The sequence below is a fragment of the Miniopterus schreibersii genome, assembly GCF_964146895.1.
Source record: "Miniopterus schreibersii genome assembly, chromosome: 19".
NCBI lineage: Eukaryota > Metazoa > Chordata > Mammalia > Chiroptera > Miniopteridae > Miniopterus > Miniopterus schreibersii.
Window position 1 is genome coordinate 5,700,163 of NC_138119.1, and position 16,236 is coordinate 5,716,398.

Here is a 16,236-nt window from a genome sequence, read left to right on the forward strand (position 1 = left end):
GCACAAAGCATAAAGCACCTGGCCCTTAGATCAGACTTCCCCGGTCCCTGAGTCAGGCAGCCGGCCGGAGGCGGCGCAGGGAAAGATCCCAGAGCCTGATCTTTTGTTATGAATGAACTGTCTTCTGGGGACAGACCTCTCCATGGAAGAATTAGCTGAACTGGAGAAGTGGTAAGAATTCAAAGGAAGGTCATTTGGAAAATTCAAATGAATTCGGTTTATTTCTTGGATTGCCAAATTTATTCCACATCAGTGAGGCTACGGGGATTGGCTACTGTATAACTGTCTAATTTTTAAACAGTGGTAGAAATATATACATACACTATACATATATATACACACAGATATATGTATATATGGGAAACCTCCGATAACTCAGGACCAACGAAACAAAACCTCCATGAAAGAGGATCGTGTTTTCTGACTATACTTTAGTGGAAAGAGGCAAGTGACGGCGGAGCATCGCCCGGTGAGCCACGCTCTGCCCCGCCAGCCGGCCCGGGGCGCCTGGAGCCAGCTCACGCAGCCTATCTCTTTGGTCTCCTCCACCCTCACCCTGTACAGTGAGCACTGAGGTCCACAAATCGACCCTGAGCGAGGCAAGGTCTCCTATCATCTTCAAGCACTTCGCTTACTAAGGCAGGAAAGCATAGACTAATCTACTTGGGAAATGTCTTTTTTTTTTTTTTTTTCATTAACAAAAGTTGGACCAAAACACGTTTTCCCCATTCCCACTCAAATAACTGGAATTGCAAAGCAAAGCAGGATGTACCCTTCCCTGAGGATTTCGCCACCAGTTCACTGAGGTTTCGCTGTACACATGTGGACGGAGCAAGGGAGACTGGAAAGGGCTGGAAGGGGACTCTGGGGCTGCCAGCCTTCCCCGATTGTCCGGTCTGAATAGTTAACCTGGCAGGTTTTGCAGGAGAGGGGCCTCTTCGGAAGCCCCTATTTACGTGTGCAAATATCTGTGCGACTGCACACTGTAGTGGATGCCAGGGCCTTTATGTCACGAAGGTCAGGTCCTAACCACCCAAGTTTCCATCCCTATAGGCCTCTTTGCACAGTAACTGTCTCCCTCCGTAGCGCTCCCGGAGTCCCTTTGGTTGAGCGAGCGAGTCAGCTTATTCTGAAGGACAGCCAGAGGGCAGTTCCCCAGATCAGCAAGGCTACCAATCCCAGGTGCAAGCCTCCAGGCCGCATTCCCCCAGCATCCGTGTCCCCGGGGAGGGGAGGAGAGGAAACAGATGGATCAAGTAATGGCTTTTAGTGCATGGAAATGATCTGTAATGGCTCAGGATGCTTTGCTCTTATCTGTTGGTGAGCGCTTTTGCAGGCTTTCATTACACCCGGCCAGACAGACTGAAAGTCAAGGGGGTGGGCTGGTGGGCTGGTGGGCTGGCGGGAGCTCAAGGTTTCGGTGCCTAGAGGTTGTGAGGATGCCACTGGAGAGCAGACAGAAAGGGAGGCAGCGGGAGAGAGGGACAGAGGCTGAGAGAGGTGCACAAGGGAAGGAGGCAGGTGACAGAGGAAGTCTCCTCCCGGACCTTCCCTGTGCCATTGCACCTCTATGTTTACATCCCAGAAGGAGGGCCAGAGAAGAGGGAGCGACAGAGACAGTGAACTAACGCCCAGAAGCCAAGGGCGTTATCTGATCGAAAAATCCAGTTACTACCACTTTTCAGTCCTGAGAACGAGATTTTGAAATAGCTATTGCTAAAGAAAACAGTCACTGTTTATTTTATTGCACTTTTCCTCTTTAAAAAGATTCAAACACAAACTATGAAAGATGGAGCTGAGCTTTGGTGGGAAGGGAGACAAAAGGGAGGGAAAAGTGAAATCGATTCCTTTGAGGAAGAGGCCCATCTGGGCTCGTGGGGGATCAGCCACCTCCGCCTCTCCCGCCTGCTGCTCTGGTGGGGGAACGGCGCTGGTCTCGGCAAGGTCAAGTCTGAGGATATAGACGATCACAATAGCCATCGAGACACTTCCCTGCACCCAGTGCCCTGCTAGTCAGCTCAGATGGCTCATGATCTTAATGAGGTTAGAGTCATGGGTTCAAACCTGGCATGGACACTTTGCCAAGGCTGGGGGATCCCTCTACTGTGTTGCCAAGGAGCACCCGGGACATTACAGCCTACCTGGACCCGCCCTCTCAGGCCAGGCAGCCATCACCTAGATGAAAGCTCATGGCAATGGCCCCCAGGAGAGCCGGAGCTGGAGCAGGGCTCCCCACCCCCACTCCTGGGCTAACCATTCAAAGCACTGCGCTCTTCCTCCTGACATGGGGGTGTGGTGCTGCCTCAGATGCAACTTGCTAACTGTCCTATCGTTTCCTTTGGAGAAAGTCAGCTTCCACCTCTCTTCTCCACCCCTGTGGGCAGCCCTGAACTCCCCGGCCTGAGCATCTTCAGAGAGCATTGCCCATTCTCACCGTGGGTTGGCCCCGATGCTTCTGCTGACCACGAGGAAGTCACTGGGCCAAAGGCCTCACTACAATGGAGTGAGAGGTCCAGAAAGAGCAGACAGGACAAGCGAGTCCTACAGGCTCCCCGCACAGGGCAGCCACATGAGCACCCAGGCTGGGGGCTCAGGCCAGCACAGCTTTCAGGGAAGTCCTTTCCACATCGGCCAAGGGAGTCTGGACACATACTACCCTGGGGCCCCTTTTAAACGGCTAACCTCCTGATGACACTCCTACTTGTCCTCAAAGCCCAGCTGAGAGCGACACGGGGAGGCAGCAGCGAGGAAGGAAGGGCAGGTGTCAAACACCATAGACGCTCTAGGCAGCACCCAGCCTGAATTACATCATTTCGTCATTAGATTCTGGCTCCTGAAGAGTTTACTCTGAAATTCAGCTCCAACTTTCTTGAAAGGTTGACCCCGCGGAGGCACCAGCTGAATCTCAAGGGAAAATTGCTACTGGATTTGGACATACTTGGAAGGCCAGCATTTTGCACTAAATGTGCAAATTTGGACCCATCCATCCAGTCCCTGCTGCTGTTGCTTCTCTCCAGGGAGATTGGGAGCTGTGACGGTCGTTAGGAGAGCAGGTGGGGCATGCCTACGGGAGTTCAGGCCCTGATGCTGATCCGACACCTGACTTCAACCCCTAACTTCCATTTGAGGGGAAGCCTTTGCCAAAACGCACCCAGCTCCAGCCAGTCCTTCTGGTGGGAAGGACCGGCTCCGTGGGCAATCCCAAACAGTGGGTCAGCTTACAAAGCCTTTAAACCGGGCCTTAGAACATAGGATCAAAATGAGGCCCTTTAAACAATTATTGTCGCTTGTTTGTGTAGCATTAGATTTACATCTTTAACCACGTTTTACTTAAGCTGGGTCCTCAAGGTGCAGCAATTGGATGGGAGGCAGGGGGCCTGGGCAGAGCCCCGGTGAGGGGGAGGAGCATGCCTGGGTCCGAACACTCACGGAGGGGACTCGGGAGCTGACTCCATTGGGCTCATGCCCATGAGTAAGTGAGACGCCACGAGCAGGTGAAGGGGGCTCATTTTAAGAGATAAATCTGTATGCAGTCTTGACTTTCTGACCAGGCCCCTGCAAAGCCACTGGAGTTGGAGGGGCAATAAGGTCTGTGGACTGAGCGCATGTTGTGGCATCTTCACTCTGCCCTAGGACTCTGCGTTTCTTGAACCATTGATGCTTTCAACAGAATGGGTCCGAATCCAGAGATCCCAGGGGTGGGGCGCTGGGGAACCCGGGCCATGGGGTTCTCTGTGTGGACTGGCTTTGAAGGAAAGGGCATGGCAAGGAGGTGTATTAATAGGCCACTAGCTGTCCCAGGTCCTCCACGTTCTGAACCCAGGTTTCTGGTGGGAAGAAGGTGAACAGGTAGATACCCTATGAGATTTCTAGTCCTTAATCACTGATCTTCTCGACAATGGTTGGTCATCTTTCTGCTTTAAACCTTGGGGGTTACTTCTGTGAAATCTAGGGGTGAGAGGGAGAGAAGAGACTAGAGGCAGAGAGTTCTTGAAGGATACTGAGGGGTATAGACACAGGCTGGGAAAAGTGATTAAATCTGATCTTCTGTTTGTACCTAGTAATTTACAGCTCTGGGGGCAGAGCAATGGATCTGAGCATATGTACATATTTCATGTGTATCTGTGTGTATTCCTGGTTGTGTGTGCTGCATTTGTGTGCCTTGTACGAGTAAACGCTTTGTGTGTTTAAACTGAGTTTGTGTGTATTTTGTGTGCAGAAACAGTAGTAAGTTGTCCTTTCTGTATTTCATGGGCATACTTGTGTTCATGTAGTTTTCGTGTATTTTGTACCTGGGCTGCAGGTCATGTCTTGTACACGGTGCATGTAGGTCTCTGTGTTTTGTATAGGTAAGACCATTCTATGTGTGTGCTGGATGCATATTTTGGATATGGGTATAATCGTTATCTTCTGTGTATGCCCATTTCATTAATTTGGTCTCTGTATTTTGCACGTGTGTTGCATGTTTTGTCTTTGTGTGTGTGGCAACAGTGCACCTCTTTTGTGGTGGGTGTGCATGCATGTGTGCCTGTGCGTGTGAACATTTTGCAGTCCCAGGTCAAGGACATGGGGATAAAATATCTACCCTTGACTTAGGCCTTAGCAATGGGTTGGGTCCTGCCTGCCCCATGTCTCAGAAATTCAGCACCATCTCCCATGAGGAGAGGGAGAGAAGCACAGAGGCTTTGAGCTGGGCCTGGGATGCCCTGCAGACACCTGGGGATGTGGGTGACCAGGAACTAGTGAGCACCCTCGGCCTAGCACCCTGAGCTGGTGCCCCACCCCCAAGGTAACTGTAGGTGCTAAATAGCCTACAGTGAGGCTGGGGCTGGAGCCATGATGGGCAGCCTGACCACACGACTCACTGTGTCGGGGGAATTTAAGCTATTATATCGAAAGGCAAAGAAGCCCAGGCTGTGGGCAAAACCTCCCTACCTCACCCCGTTCCAGGGCCAGCCTGAACTCTGCCTGGAGGCGGTGCAGTGCTCAGTCCCTCTCAACCTCTTCTGGGGGTGGGGCCGATTCTCTACCCATCCTTTGGTTTGTTGAAGCAGCTCTGGTTGCCAATTTAATAGGGAGAGAGTCTGAGCCTGTCAATCACAATGATGCCTGTGGCCCATCTAGGGACTCCACCCCTTTGTCCTAGGCTTTAGTAGTTTCTCTATAGGGGAGGTTCTCTTTAAGTCCAGATCTGTGGAATCAGGTCCCCAGAAGCCCTCCTAACTGGTGTCCTTGCTTTCAAAGCAGGTGATCCTTCTGGCCCTCTAGGGAAAGGTTCATAAAAGTGACGGATGCAGAGCCAATGGCCATGAAAACCAAATGGGTTGGAGAAAGATGAGAATGGAGGTGGTTACCATGAAGGACTGTAGAGGGGGAGCCTGGGGTGGGGCTGGCCCAGGACAGCTGGAGCCATGAGGGCCGTAGGGCCCTTGTGCACTCAGTAAGACAAGCCTCAGCCATGGGAAACTGAAGCTGCAGCACGTGGAGGGCAGAGAGACAATTCTAACGTCTAAGAATCCATGGAGCCCGGAGTGTCTGAGGCAACGGCAGCAAACCCAGGCCCAGTGGGGTTACCAATGAGATCAATGAACCCATTAGGCCTCTTAGATAACCAGCCCACCAAGCAGTGGGTTTGCTCCTGAACCTGAACTCCAGGGAGTGAATATATATGAGTGTGTGTGCATATCAACACACACACACGTATGTATATGTGTACATATACATACATACACTGTAGTGCACATAGTCAAACACATGCATAAATTGCCCTGTGTCAAAAATATTGCATAAGCTTATACAAGGTTCGAATGCAGTTGTTTCTAGAGCTAGCTAGGTAGAGGAACTCGCGAGAGATACTCAATATATATTTATATACACTGGATCCACAGATCGCCTTCCTCAGGACCAGATGCCCTGGTCGGCTGTCACTCCTGCCCATGGCTCGGGTGATTCCTAAGGTGCAGTCATGGGAGGTGTTTAGACGCTGCCTTCCCTGCTCACACTCCTGGCTCTGCAGAGGTCTGTGCCCCCATCTGGAAGAACAGGGATGGGGTGGGCTGGAGGGCCAGAAGTTTGGGTCCCCATTCCAAATAGTCTATTTTTTTCTCCTGATTGAGGGCTTTTATCTTCCAATAGGAGAAAAAAGAAACCCTAGTTCATTGCCATTCCTAGGCTATTAATACTCTAAGTATGAATACTGTGTAGGCTACTAAGAAAATAGGTTATCTCCTGTGTTTTAAATATTGAGATTCATGCAACAAACACCCATGCAGCTCTATTGCATTGCTGGAAAATTTCACTGCAGTGTCAGTGGAGCTGGGAAAGCAGACGCCTGCAAACTCCCCAGTGTAACGAAGAAACTGGATGTGATTTTGTGACCCCGGAGCCTGCAAAAATGGTGACATCTGAAGTGGACAGGTCCCTGGGTTTGTTAGCTCCTCCCCATAGGCCTATGGGAGCAAATGTGAGACTTGACAACTTGAGATCGGTCACACGAACTGTCCCTCCCCCGGGCTCCCCTCTCATCAACACTGCAGAGAAAAAAACCAAATGCAGCATTTTCCGTTATGAAACACAAGCCTCCAGAGCATCTACTTAGCAGCTGCAATTCGCAGACCCCAGCCTGTCACAAAGAAAGGAATTCCGACACACAGGACCGTGTGTTCTTTTCAATGCAAAATGGAAATGACCCTTCAAATAAATAGCTACCAGCACGTTAAAGCTGAGCCACCATGGTTCCCCTCTAATGGGTGGGAGTGAGTGGGTGGGGTGGGGGTGCATCTCCTGGATACTGTGTGCATTTACTCGGGAAGGAAAGGTGGATCTCAGGTTATGTGTGTGCTATGAGGTGGCCTCAAAATCCTGGCTCCGTGGGTGACTCCCACCTTTGGAAAACCCCCTAAGCCGGTGATGAAGATTCGCGTGAAAGCCATGGGCAGCTAGTCTGTGTTCTAAGTCAAAAATCAAAAGATCAGAAGTCACTTGCACGACTATTGCTTTCCATGCAGAACCAGGTGACACACTGTGGAACAGACTGACTACAGTGCAGGCTATTATGCAACATCTGCATTTAGTTCCGTTGAGCTGAGGGCATGTGAATAGGTTGCAATCAGACATCGGTTAACATTTTGGTAATATTCACATAGTTTGTATTAGCCAGAGTGCAGTTGGCTGTTTTCAAGTTTTCCTCTCTAAAGTCCTCGTTGCTGTTGTTGACCCCCTCCTGGATCTCCATGTAATCAGACTTACTAATGGTAGAGGCACTTCTACTTTTCTTTAGGTCGGGGGAGGAGGGGATCTTTGGACAGCTCGTCACTTGCAAATACTGGGCCTGCTCCTCTCCCTCCGTCTCCCGGTGGTAGAAGTAGTTGAAATTGGACACTATGACGGGGACCGGTAAGGCAATGGTTAACACACCTGCAATCGCACACAGGGAACCCACGATCTTTCCCCCAATGGTAGTCGGGACCATGTCTCCATAGCCTACAGTTGTCATGGAGACGACTGCCCACCAGAAGGCATCGGGGATGCTGGGGAACTGGGAGTCTCGCTCATCGGCCTCAGCGAAATAGACAGCGCTAGAGAACAGGATGACCCCAATGAAGAGGAAGAAGATGAGGAGGCCCAGTTCCCTCATGCTGGCTTTGAGGGTCTGCCCTAGGATCTGGAGGCCTTTGGAGTGTCTGGACAGCTTGAAAATCCTAAAGACTCTTACCAGCCGGATGACACGGAGGATGGCCAGCGACATGGCCTGCTGGCCCTGCTGGGCATCCTCTGGCTTCTCGGCCAGCTCCGTGCCCAGGGTGATGAAGTAGGGGATGATGGCCACGATGTCGATGATGTTCATGATGTTGGTGAAGAAGCCGGCCTTGCTGGGGCAGGCGAAGAACCTCACGAGGAACTCGAAGGAGAACCAGATGATGCAGAGGGTCTCCACGATGAAGAAGGGGTCTGTGAAGGAGGTGGACTGCTGGTACCCGATGGTGCTGTTGGAATAGCTGTGGAAAGTCACCCCGCCACCGTGCATGTCTTCGCTCTCGTCCCGGAAGATGGGCAGCGTCTCCAGGCAGAAGCTGACGATGGAGATCAGGATGACCATGACCGACACGATGGCTATAATCCTGGCCGGCCCCGAGCTCTCCGGGTACTCGAAGAGGAGCCACACCTGTCTCTGAAACTCATTTTCGGGCAGCGGCCGCTCCTCCTCTTTGATGTAGCCTTCGTCTTCCCGAAACATCTCCATCGCTTCCTCCCCCAGCTCGTAAAACCGGATTTCTTCCGAGAATATATCTAAGGGCACGTTCACGGGCCGCCTCAGCCGGCCCCCCGACTGATAATAGTAGAGGATGGCGTCAAAGCTAGGGCGGTTCCGATCGAAAAAGTACTCGTTGCGGAGGGGGTCAAAGTACCTCATCCGCTTCTTTGGGTCCCCCAGGAGGGTCTCTGGGAACTGGGCTAAGGTCTTCAGCTGGGTCTCGAACCGCAGCCCCGAGATGTTGATCACCACTCTCTCACAGCACTCGTGGTCGGCCTCTGGGTCATAGGTGTCCTGTGGGTGCCCAGGGAGGGCAGCAGCCTCGTCTGCTGGGTCTCCGGTGGCCACTGTCATAGTTGGGACTAAGAGAAGCGCCTCACGCTATGCCTTCCAGCTGCCGGGGGGGTAGGGAGCTCAGGGTGCTGCTGAGGGTCCCAGGAGACACAGGAGCATGGGCCTGAGCTCCTGCGGGAGAGCCCGAGGGCTCTCTGAGAGCCAGAGACACAGCTTGGCTGAAAGACAGAGGCAGTTAAGGACGTGAGACCACAGCGTTGGCAGCCCGGCCTGGGTTGCCAGTTTGTGTCTCCCATCTGTCAGACAAGAGTTCAGAAGCATGGCACCACCGCCGAAAAGCACAGTTTCATTTCACCCTGTAACCTGGCTGGGGATTATAGGGGGAGAGCAGATAGCAGTCTCTCAAGAAAGCTCTGGAGCCCTGGCCAGTGTGGCTCAGTGTGGCCAGAGGGTCACAGGTTCGATTCCTGGTCAAGGGCATGTACCTGGGTTGCAGGTTCGATCCCCAGCACCCGGTCAGGGCGCATGTGGGAGACAACCAATTGATGCATCTCACATCAATGTTTTTCTCTCTGTCTCTCTCCCTCTGTCTCTCCCCCCTTCCTCCCTCCCTTCCATTCTCTCTAAAAAGCAATGGAAAAAATATCCTTGGGTGAGGATTGACCAAAAAAAAAAAAAAAAAAAAGAGAGAGAAAGCTCTGGAATGTCCTGCACTGGGGGAAGGTGGCAGTGCAGACTCCCTCTGCACCGCACTCAGAGCATAACCCCATACTCAGGCTGGAACAGAGCCCTCCCAGAGGCGCTGAACAGATACCTGCACCCTGGGAGGTATTCGCAGTGGCAGATCTTGGACCTGGGTCTCCCTCACTATCCCCACCATAACGGCTCTACATATGGCTGTTAGTAGATAATAGACTGATTTACCTGGCAAGGCAGAGATCTGAGGCTCTCTTTCTTGCAGAGCTGATCAGATGGTGAGGGAATCCTAGCTACACGAACAGGCAGCCTGACTCCCCATCACGTTTTTCGCATCTGAGCTAGAAATAATGGTGAGTCATTCTGGGCAGGAGGGCAAGCTCCGGGTCCTGGAGGTGAGCTCCAGGTCCGGGCTGGGCCAGAGGGCGGTGGGGTGCCTGGTCAGGGGCACGCAGGATTCCAGGACAGCTGTGCTCGCGTCTGGAGCCTTTGGAAGGAAGGAGGCGAGATGCAAAGGTCAGCAAAAGCCGGAGTCCTCAGGAGGTGTGATGTTGCCTGGAAAAAACAGCAGCCAGGTGGAACCAGGGCTTCCGGGCAGCTGGTGCCAAGCTTTGGGAGGGCTCTGGCAGCCTCCCTTCCCTGCGCCCTTCATTGCTGTCACACCTGAGACTACCCCTCGGCCTCCCAGCCTGGTCTGGGCAGCCTTCCATCAGCTGGAAGCATTTTCTCCCAGGGAAGGAGCCTTCAGGCTTGGCTGGTGTCTCCTCCTGGGGCCTCCCGGCGGGGGTAGCCAGATTCTCTGTTGGTCCTCAGCAGCCATCAGGAGGGACTCTGGGCAAAGCCCCCCCACCCCCAGGTCAGGACACAGCACCCTACACTGCACCCTACTACCTACAAGCCCTGAGCCCCGCAGGGTCCTGGAGGAAGGAGAGTCCCCACAGCCCCCCAACACACTCCTCCAGAGCTCAAGGGAGACTCCTCACACAGAAGGGTGGGCTCTACAAAGCCGGCTGGCTCTGGCCCAGGCCTGACTCGCCCTCGGGCATCCCAAGGCTGCAGGCCTCCCTCCAGGGGTTGGCATTTGAGCGGGGCCGGCGCTGGACCACCGCGGTCTCCCCGAGAGAAAAATCCCTGCATCTCCTGGGCAGAGCTGCCGGCGAGGGGAGCCCGGGGAGGCCGCTTCCCGCTGGCCCCGCTGCGCCCCGGTCCGGGGCCCCGAGGCTGCAGGGGTCCGGGCCCCCCCGCCAGCGCCGGCCGGCCGGGTTCCGCGGGCGCGCTGCGTGCTCGCCTCCGCCGGGCGCGACCCTCCGCCGGCGCCGCCTTAACCCCCTCCTGCCCGGCCCGCGCAGCCCGGCTCGGCGCGCGCCCTCGGGGCCCAGCCGAGGGGCCTCCGAGCCTCCACCCCACCCGAAAGCCCCGGGCCCGAACTCTGGGGGCGAGCCGCAGGCGGCCTCCCCAGGTCTCAGCCTCCCCGGGCGCGGGGCTGCGCGGGCCCGGGGAGGCGGACAAGCGCTTCTCGGCCGCCGAGCCGCGTGGATGCCGAGCCGGGGAGGAGCCTGCGGCCCGGCCGTCCCGAGCGGTCGGGGTCCCGCCACCCGGAGCTGTTGACCCGGCGCCGCTAAGCTCCAGCCACGCTTCGCATCACCCGCCGGCCGCCTGCTGCGCCCTCGGCCCCCCCGCGCGGCCGGCCCGGAGGGTCCCCGAGCCCATCGGTGTCCTCTCCTCCCGCAGAGCCCCCGCGCCCGCCCGCCCGCCCGGGACTCGCCGCACGTTGCGCCCGGCGCCCCGCAGCCCAGGCCGGGGAGCGGCGCGCGCGGTCCAACGCCCCGGCTCCCATTTACCCTTCGGGGTGGGCCCGCGGGGCCTCCATGTTCCTGGGCGACCGCGAGCGCCGGCGGGACGGCGGGGCGGGCGGCAGCGGGGCGCGGGCGGCCAGCCGGGAGCCGGCTCTGCAGTCCCGCGGGCGGCGCGTCCAGAGCGCGCCCGGCCGCCGCCCGCAGCCGCACCGCGCCGCACCGCGCCACGCAGCGCCGCACCTGGCCCGGCCGCGAACTCGAATTAAAGGGGCCGGCGGGGGCCGGGCGGGCCGGGCGCGCTCCCGCCGCCACCCCCGCGCAGGCCGCCGGGCTGAGCGCGCGCCTCGGCCCCCTCCCCGCCGGGAGAACGCCCCCTTCTCCGGCAGGGGCCGCTTACTAACCAGAGGCTCGCGCAGAACTCGGCTGGGCGCTGCGGCGCCGGGGAACGGGCGGAGAAGTTGGGGAGCGGTCGGGGGGGCTTCCTGCCAGCATCGTGAAGCGGGCGAGGAAACCGTGGGGAGCCGCTGCCCCGGCCCCGGGACGGAGCAGGTGCCGCGATCAGCGGGGTGCTGCCCGACTGAACCCCAAGGCCCCTCTCTTAGCCGCCTCCAGCTCTGCCTCTCGGCCGCCCCCTTAGCCCCGCAGCTCGGGCTGCGCCCGGAACGCAGCAGGTGCGGCGCAGTGTGGCCACAACTTGCAGCTGCGTCGGCCCCGCCGCAGGAGCCGCAGGGCCGGCCCTCCAGACCCCTCCCCCCGGCCCCGCGACGGCGGCGGGACCTGCAGCGCCCCGGGAAGGGCCAGCCCCTCGCGGACCGGGCCCCTCGCGGGCCTTACAAAGCCGGCTGGAACTCGGGGGTCTGCAACGGGCGCGCGGCCCGCAGCACCCGGGGCGGGCCGGAGAGGGTACCCTTTTGCTCTTGGGAGAATGTGCGTGGGAAGCTCAGCCTACCCTCTGCTCACATGCGGGACCCGGGAGGGTCCAGGGTGCTCTTGGGAGCCACCCCACAGCCCCAGGCCCCTGAGAGTTCTGTTCTCCAGATCCCTGCGGGATTCCCTCTTCCGAACAGTGGTTCCTTGAGCCCAGACCGCAATGCAGAGGTCCAGGGAGGCTCCTGCTGGGCCCTCCTGGCTCCCAGAACCTCCTCTCCAGCCTGTAGCTTGAGATGAAAGCTCTGGGAGCCCAGAAGGTCCAGCTCTGTGGGGTTCTGCCGTTTCACATGGGTAGTCTACCCAGAGCTTGGGGGGGGGGGGCGGCTCTGGGAGGGCAGTGACCTCAGGGAGCACTTGGGATGACAGATGACTATAAGGCAGGGCCGGTTTGTTTTCCGGCTCCTGGAAGCTGGGCTGTCAATGTCCCAGCCAGAGTATGGCCTCGGCATTTTGGAACCAGCCAGGCTGAGACCTTAAATCCCTGCCCAGTTACTAGGCAAATGGAGTCACATCTCTGGACCTCGGTGTCCTCCTCTGCAAAATGCAGATAACTCACGGGCTGTTGCAAAGTTGAAGTTATTTATGTGGAGACTTGAGCACCCAGCAGACACTCCGCTCTGCCTCCCTCTGAAACTCCCCACCTACAGCTCAGCTTTTGGCTGTTTCTCTCCAGGCCCAATCACTAGCTTTTGGTTGCCACAGTGAGTGACCTGCCACCGCCCAGGGAAGTTGTTGGTTCCTGTGCTCTGTGACTACAGCCATTGAAAGGAGGGGTTGTCCTGGCTGGTGTGACTCAGTTGGTTGAGCCATCCCATGCAGCAAGAGGTTGCCAGTTTGATTCCTGGTCAGGGCACATGCCCGGGTTGTAGACTCCATCCCCCATAGGGGACGTGTGGGAGGCAGTGGCTTGATATTTATCTCTCACAACCATCTCTCTCTCTCTCCCCCTCCCCCTCCCCCTTCCTCTCTCTCTAAAGTCAATAAAAATTATTTAAAACATTAAAAAACAGAAAGGAGGGGTTTATGGTCGTGTACCCACGCCCACCCCACCCGGGCACCACAGTCTCCTACCACATGCATGAAATGCAGAAGACCGCATGAGCTTCCTTCTCAGGTGTCACTCCCAGAGGACCAGTGGCCCTTCCTTGCATGGCTGCCACCTCCGCCAATGCTCGCTCCCCCACAACCCCACCCGCCCACCGTCCTGTGGCAGCCCAGCCCCCCTAGCCCACGGGAACAGGACAGGGAATTACGGGGTACAGGCGCAGGCACTGGGCTGAGAGCTTTTCATAAGCCCTTTGATTTCATCCTTGCAGCCACCCTGTGGGAAGGATGCCATTATCTCCATCTTACAGTGGACAATATTGAAGCTCAAAGAGGACAAGTCGCTGTCCAGGGTAATTTAGTGGTGAGGCCGGGATGGAGCTCAAAGACTGTCTGACTCCACAAATCACCGTTGCCTTGCGCTGCCCACTTCCACTGCAAGCTGGGGGCCAGCCTCCGGGCTCGATTCCTGGCCTTAGGAGCGTGGATTCAGTCCAGGAGAGCTCGCAGATGCTGAGGGCAGATCCGCACGTCAGTCCGGTAGAGGTGGTTTCAGAGAGGGGGGCTGGTGCTGGTGGCGATGAGCTGTTCACAGCTGGGGAACTGAGGCAACGGTGCAAAATCTAGGACCCTAGGGCTCCACTCTGCGCACTTTTCTGGAGCAGGTTTCCTGACACTTCTCACATTGGCAGGGCCCAGGGCCAAGGGTCCCTCACTCAGGCACAGGGCGTACAAGGCAGAGCATCCAGCCAGGGTTGCAGCCTGGGTCTTAGTCTCAGCATGCAGGGCTGTGTGACCCCAGGTCACTCACTTGACCTTTCTGTGCTGCAATTTACTTGTGAAATAGGAAGGGTAGCACTGCCCCCTCTCGCCTCCTTTGCTTCATAGCGTTTGGAGGGAGAGGAAGGAAGGGAGGAAACTAACATTCATTGTTTGTGTGCATTAAAGTCTCCTTCGTTAGGTTAGGATCGGGGAGAAGAAAATGAATGTGCTGAGAAAAGAAAAGCCCGGTGAGTGTGGAAGAATAACTCACTGTTCTCGTGATATCGTCCTCACGGCTGTCACAACTGTGCCTTGCCAGTGTGCATCATGCCTGACATCGGAGGACATCCCCCCGACCTGGAATGAGCAGCCATTCCAGCTTTCTACTTACCTAAGGGCTTCCTCCTCCAAGAAGGTTTCTCAGATTAACTTCAGCTGCCTCTAAGGAACTCCTGCGTGGAGGCCTGGGCCTCAGCTCCTGTCCTGAATTAGCAGCTACACACTCATCCCACTCCCCTGCAAGCCTTGGCCAAACAGAAGAGCGTGTTAAAGAGTGGCCAAGGGGGTGGACCCTCCTGCACGTTTCCTGGCTGCTGCTCTGTGTCACGCACTGTGCTGGTTGCCTCACTGTCACACTAACACCCGAAGGCAGAACAGCCACTGGAGCCAGCAGGTCTCGGGCCTCATCCCAGGCCTGCCGTGTCATAGCTCTGTGACTCAGTTCTTTGCCCGTGAATTTTTATCGTGTGGCTGGAATGTAAGGCACTCAGAACAGAGCCTGTCCCAAAGCAAACACTGAGTGGTAGCTGTCCACATGCCCTGTCCTCTGCATCACCGCCAATAGAGACTCTCCTCTCAGGGATAGAGGAAGGAGAGGTACAATGACAATGACTGTGACAGTAGACACCTTTTGTGTTCCAGGCCACACCCTGGGCACTGTAATTTCAGCTGCCTGAGGAGGTCTGTTCCTGAGCACAAGGCAGTGTCCTCCCTCAATCCCTGTGTCTCTGGGCTTGTCTGACTCAGGACTCTCTGAGGCCGTGGTGGCACCCTCAGGCTGCCCAGGGTGGTGGATGTCCCTGAGGAAACTCTGAATATCCCAGCCTCACCTGTAAGAGGGACAATTCCTGCTCTCCGCTGGCACCTCAGCCAGCTCCCATCTGTACGGAGCCCCGATGGCTCACGGAGGTGACGCGCTCAATCCCGGGAGCAAGCTGGCCTGGGTCAGGTCAAGGCCAGAGCAGAGGCTGCCTGACCCGGCGCCCCGGTCTGCCCACAGCTGGCTCCCTGGGCACTCTGGCTTCAGCCCAGGCTTCCCTCCGGAGCAGCAGGTCCACCAGCACGTGTCCCAGGCCTGCCTCTCCCCCACCTTCCCCTCGTTGGAAGAGATGCCACCTTCCACCCTGCTGACCAAACTGGAAGCCAACCTGAAAGTCCTTATCTGCTCTCTCACCCCGACATCCCCCACATCTGGTTCCTCACTTGGCCTTGGCACCTGTTCCCTTCTCTCTGATTCCCTGTTCCCCCCCTGCTCCCCTGGTTTAAGCTACCAGCAGGCAGGGTCTGGGCCGCTGCAACCTGCTCCCCCAGCTTCAGGCTAGCCCCCCACCTCCATCCCCACCTCATCTCTTCTCCGCACAGTTGCCTAGTGGTCCTCGCAAATCTGATCACGTCACTTACCTCTGAACTCCTCATTGGCTCCCGCTGCTGTGATACAACCTACGTGTCCTAAAAGGCAAGCGTAAGCCCTCTAGGATTCAGTGTTTCCCTGCCCTCCCCCGTCCCCCATCCTAGGGCGCCCAACTAAACTGCCCTGAGGGCTCTCACCTGGTTTAAACAGGTGGATTAAGTTAAGACCTGAACTCAATCAGGCCTGGGGTTGAGTCCTGGCTCTGCTGTTCGCCACTCATGTGACCTCAGGTGGCTGCTTTGTCTGGGCCCCAATTATTACTATGACCCCAGGCCCTTCCCCATCCCTTTTACAGCCTTTGGTCTATAGAGAAAGGAACAGAACCAAGGAGAGTTGGTATCGTGGAAAGACCATCGGCCTGGCAGTTCCAGCCCCAGTTCTGCTACTACTTGGATGACCTTGGGGTGGATGACCTTGGTAAGTCCCTTCCCCCCTTCTGGGCCACAGTTTGCACATCTGTGAAATAGGAAAGCTGGACTACAAAATCTGTATGAACCCTCTTGTTCTATGACTAATTCTTTGATTTTACCTGAGCTAGGAAATACGGCTATTGGTATTATAAGGAATCCTGGTATAGCTATTCGACTGAGAGGACATTGAGGTTCAGAGAGGTCATGACCTGCTCAAGGTCATGTGGCTCCAGGAAGTGGCTCCAGGCAGGCCGCTGATGCCCAGGTCAGCAGTGCCCCCAGCACGTCTCCCTGTGTTGGGGGGGGGAGGGGGGGGGAAGATCTTCGGAGATGCCAAATCACTCCAGAGACGAGTCCTGA

The 16,236-nt window shown here is 56.5% G+C and overlaps 1 protein-coding gene across 2 annotated transcripts; it reads right to left on the minus strand.

Moving 5' to 3' along the window:
- Positions 1–7,035: 7,035 nt before the first annotated feature.
- On the minus strand, positions 7,036–11,762 carry KCNA2 (potassium voltage-gated channel subfamily A member 2). 2 transcript variants are annotated; one of them, XM_081121147.1, is made up of 3 exons: positions 11,442–11,762; positions 9,473–9,799; positions 7,036–8,766 (listed from the first exon to the last, which is right to left on the minus strand). In XM_081121147.1, exon 3 carries the CDS (start codon positions 8,606–8,608, stop codon positions 7,109–7,111), a length of 1,500 nt encoding a protein of 499 aa, XP_080977273.1. In that variant the 5' UTR covers positions 8,609–8,766; positions 9,473–9,799; positions 11,442–11,762; the 3' UTR covers positions 7,036–7,108. The 2 variants fall into 2 exon arrangements, with proteins under 2 accessions (XP_080977273.1, XP_080977272.1); XM_081121146.1 differs by lacking the exon at positions 11,442–11,762 and adding an exon at positions 11,086–11,248.
- Between the last annotated feature and the right edge of the window lie 4,474 nt (positions 11,763–16,236).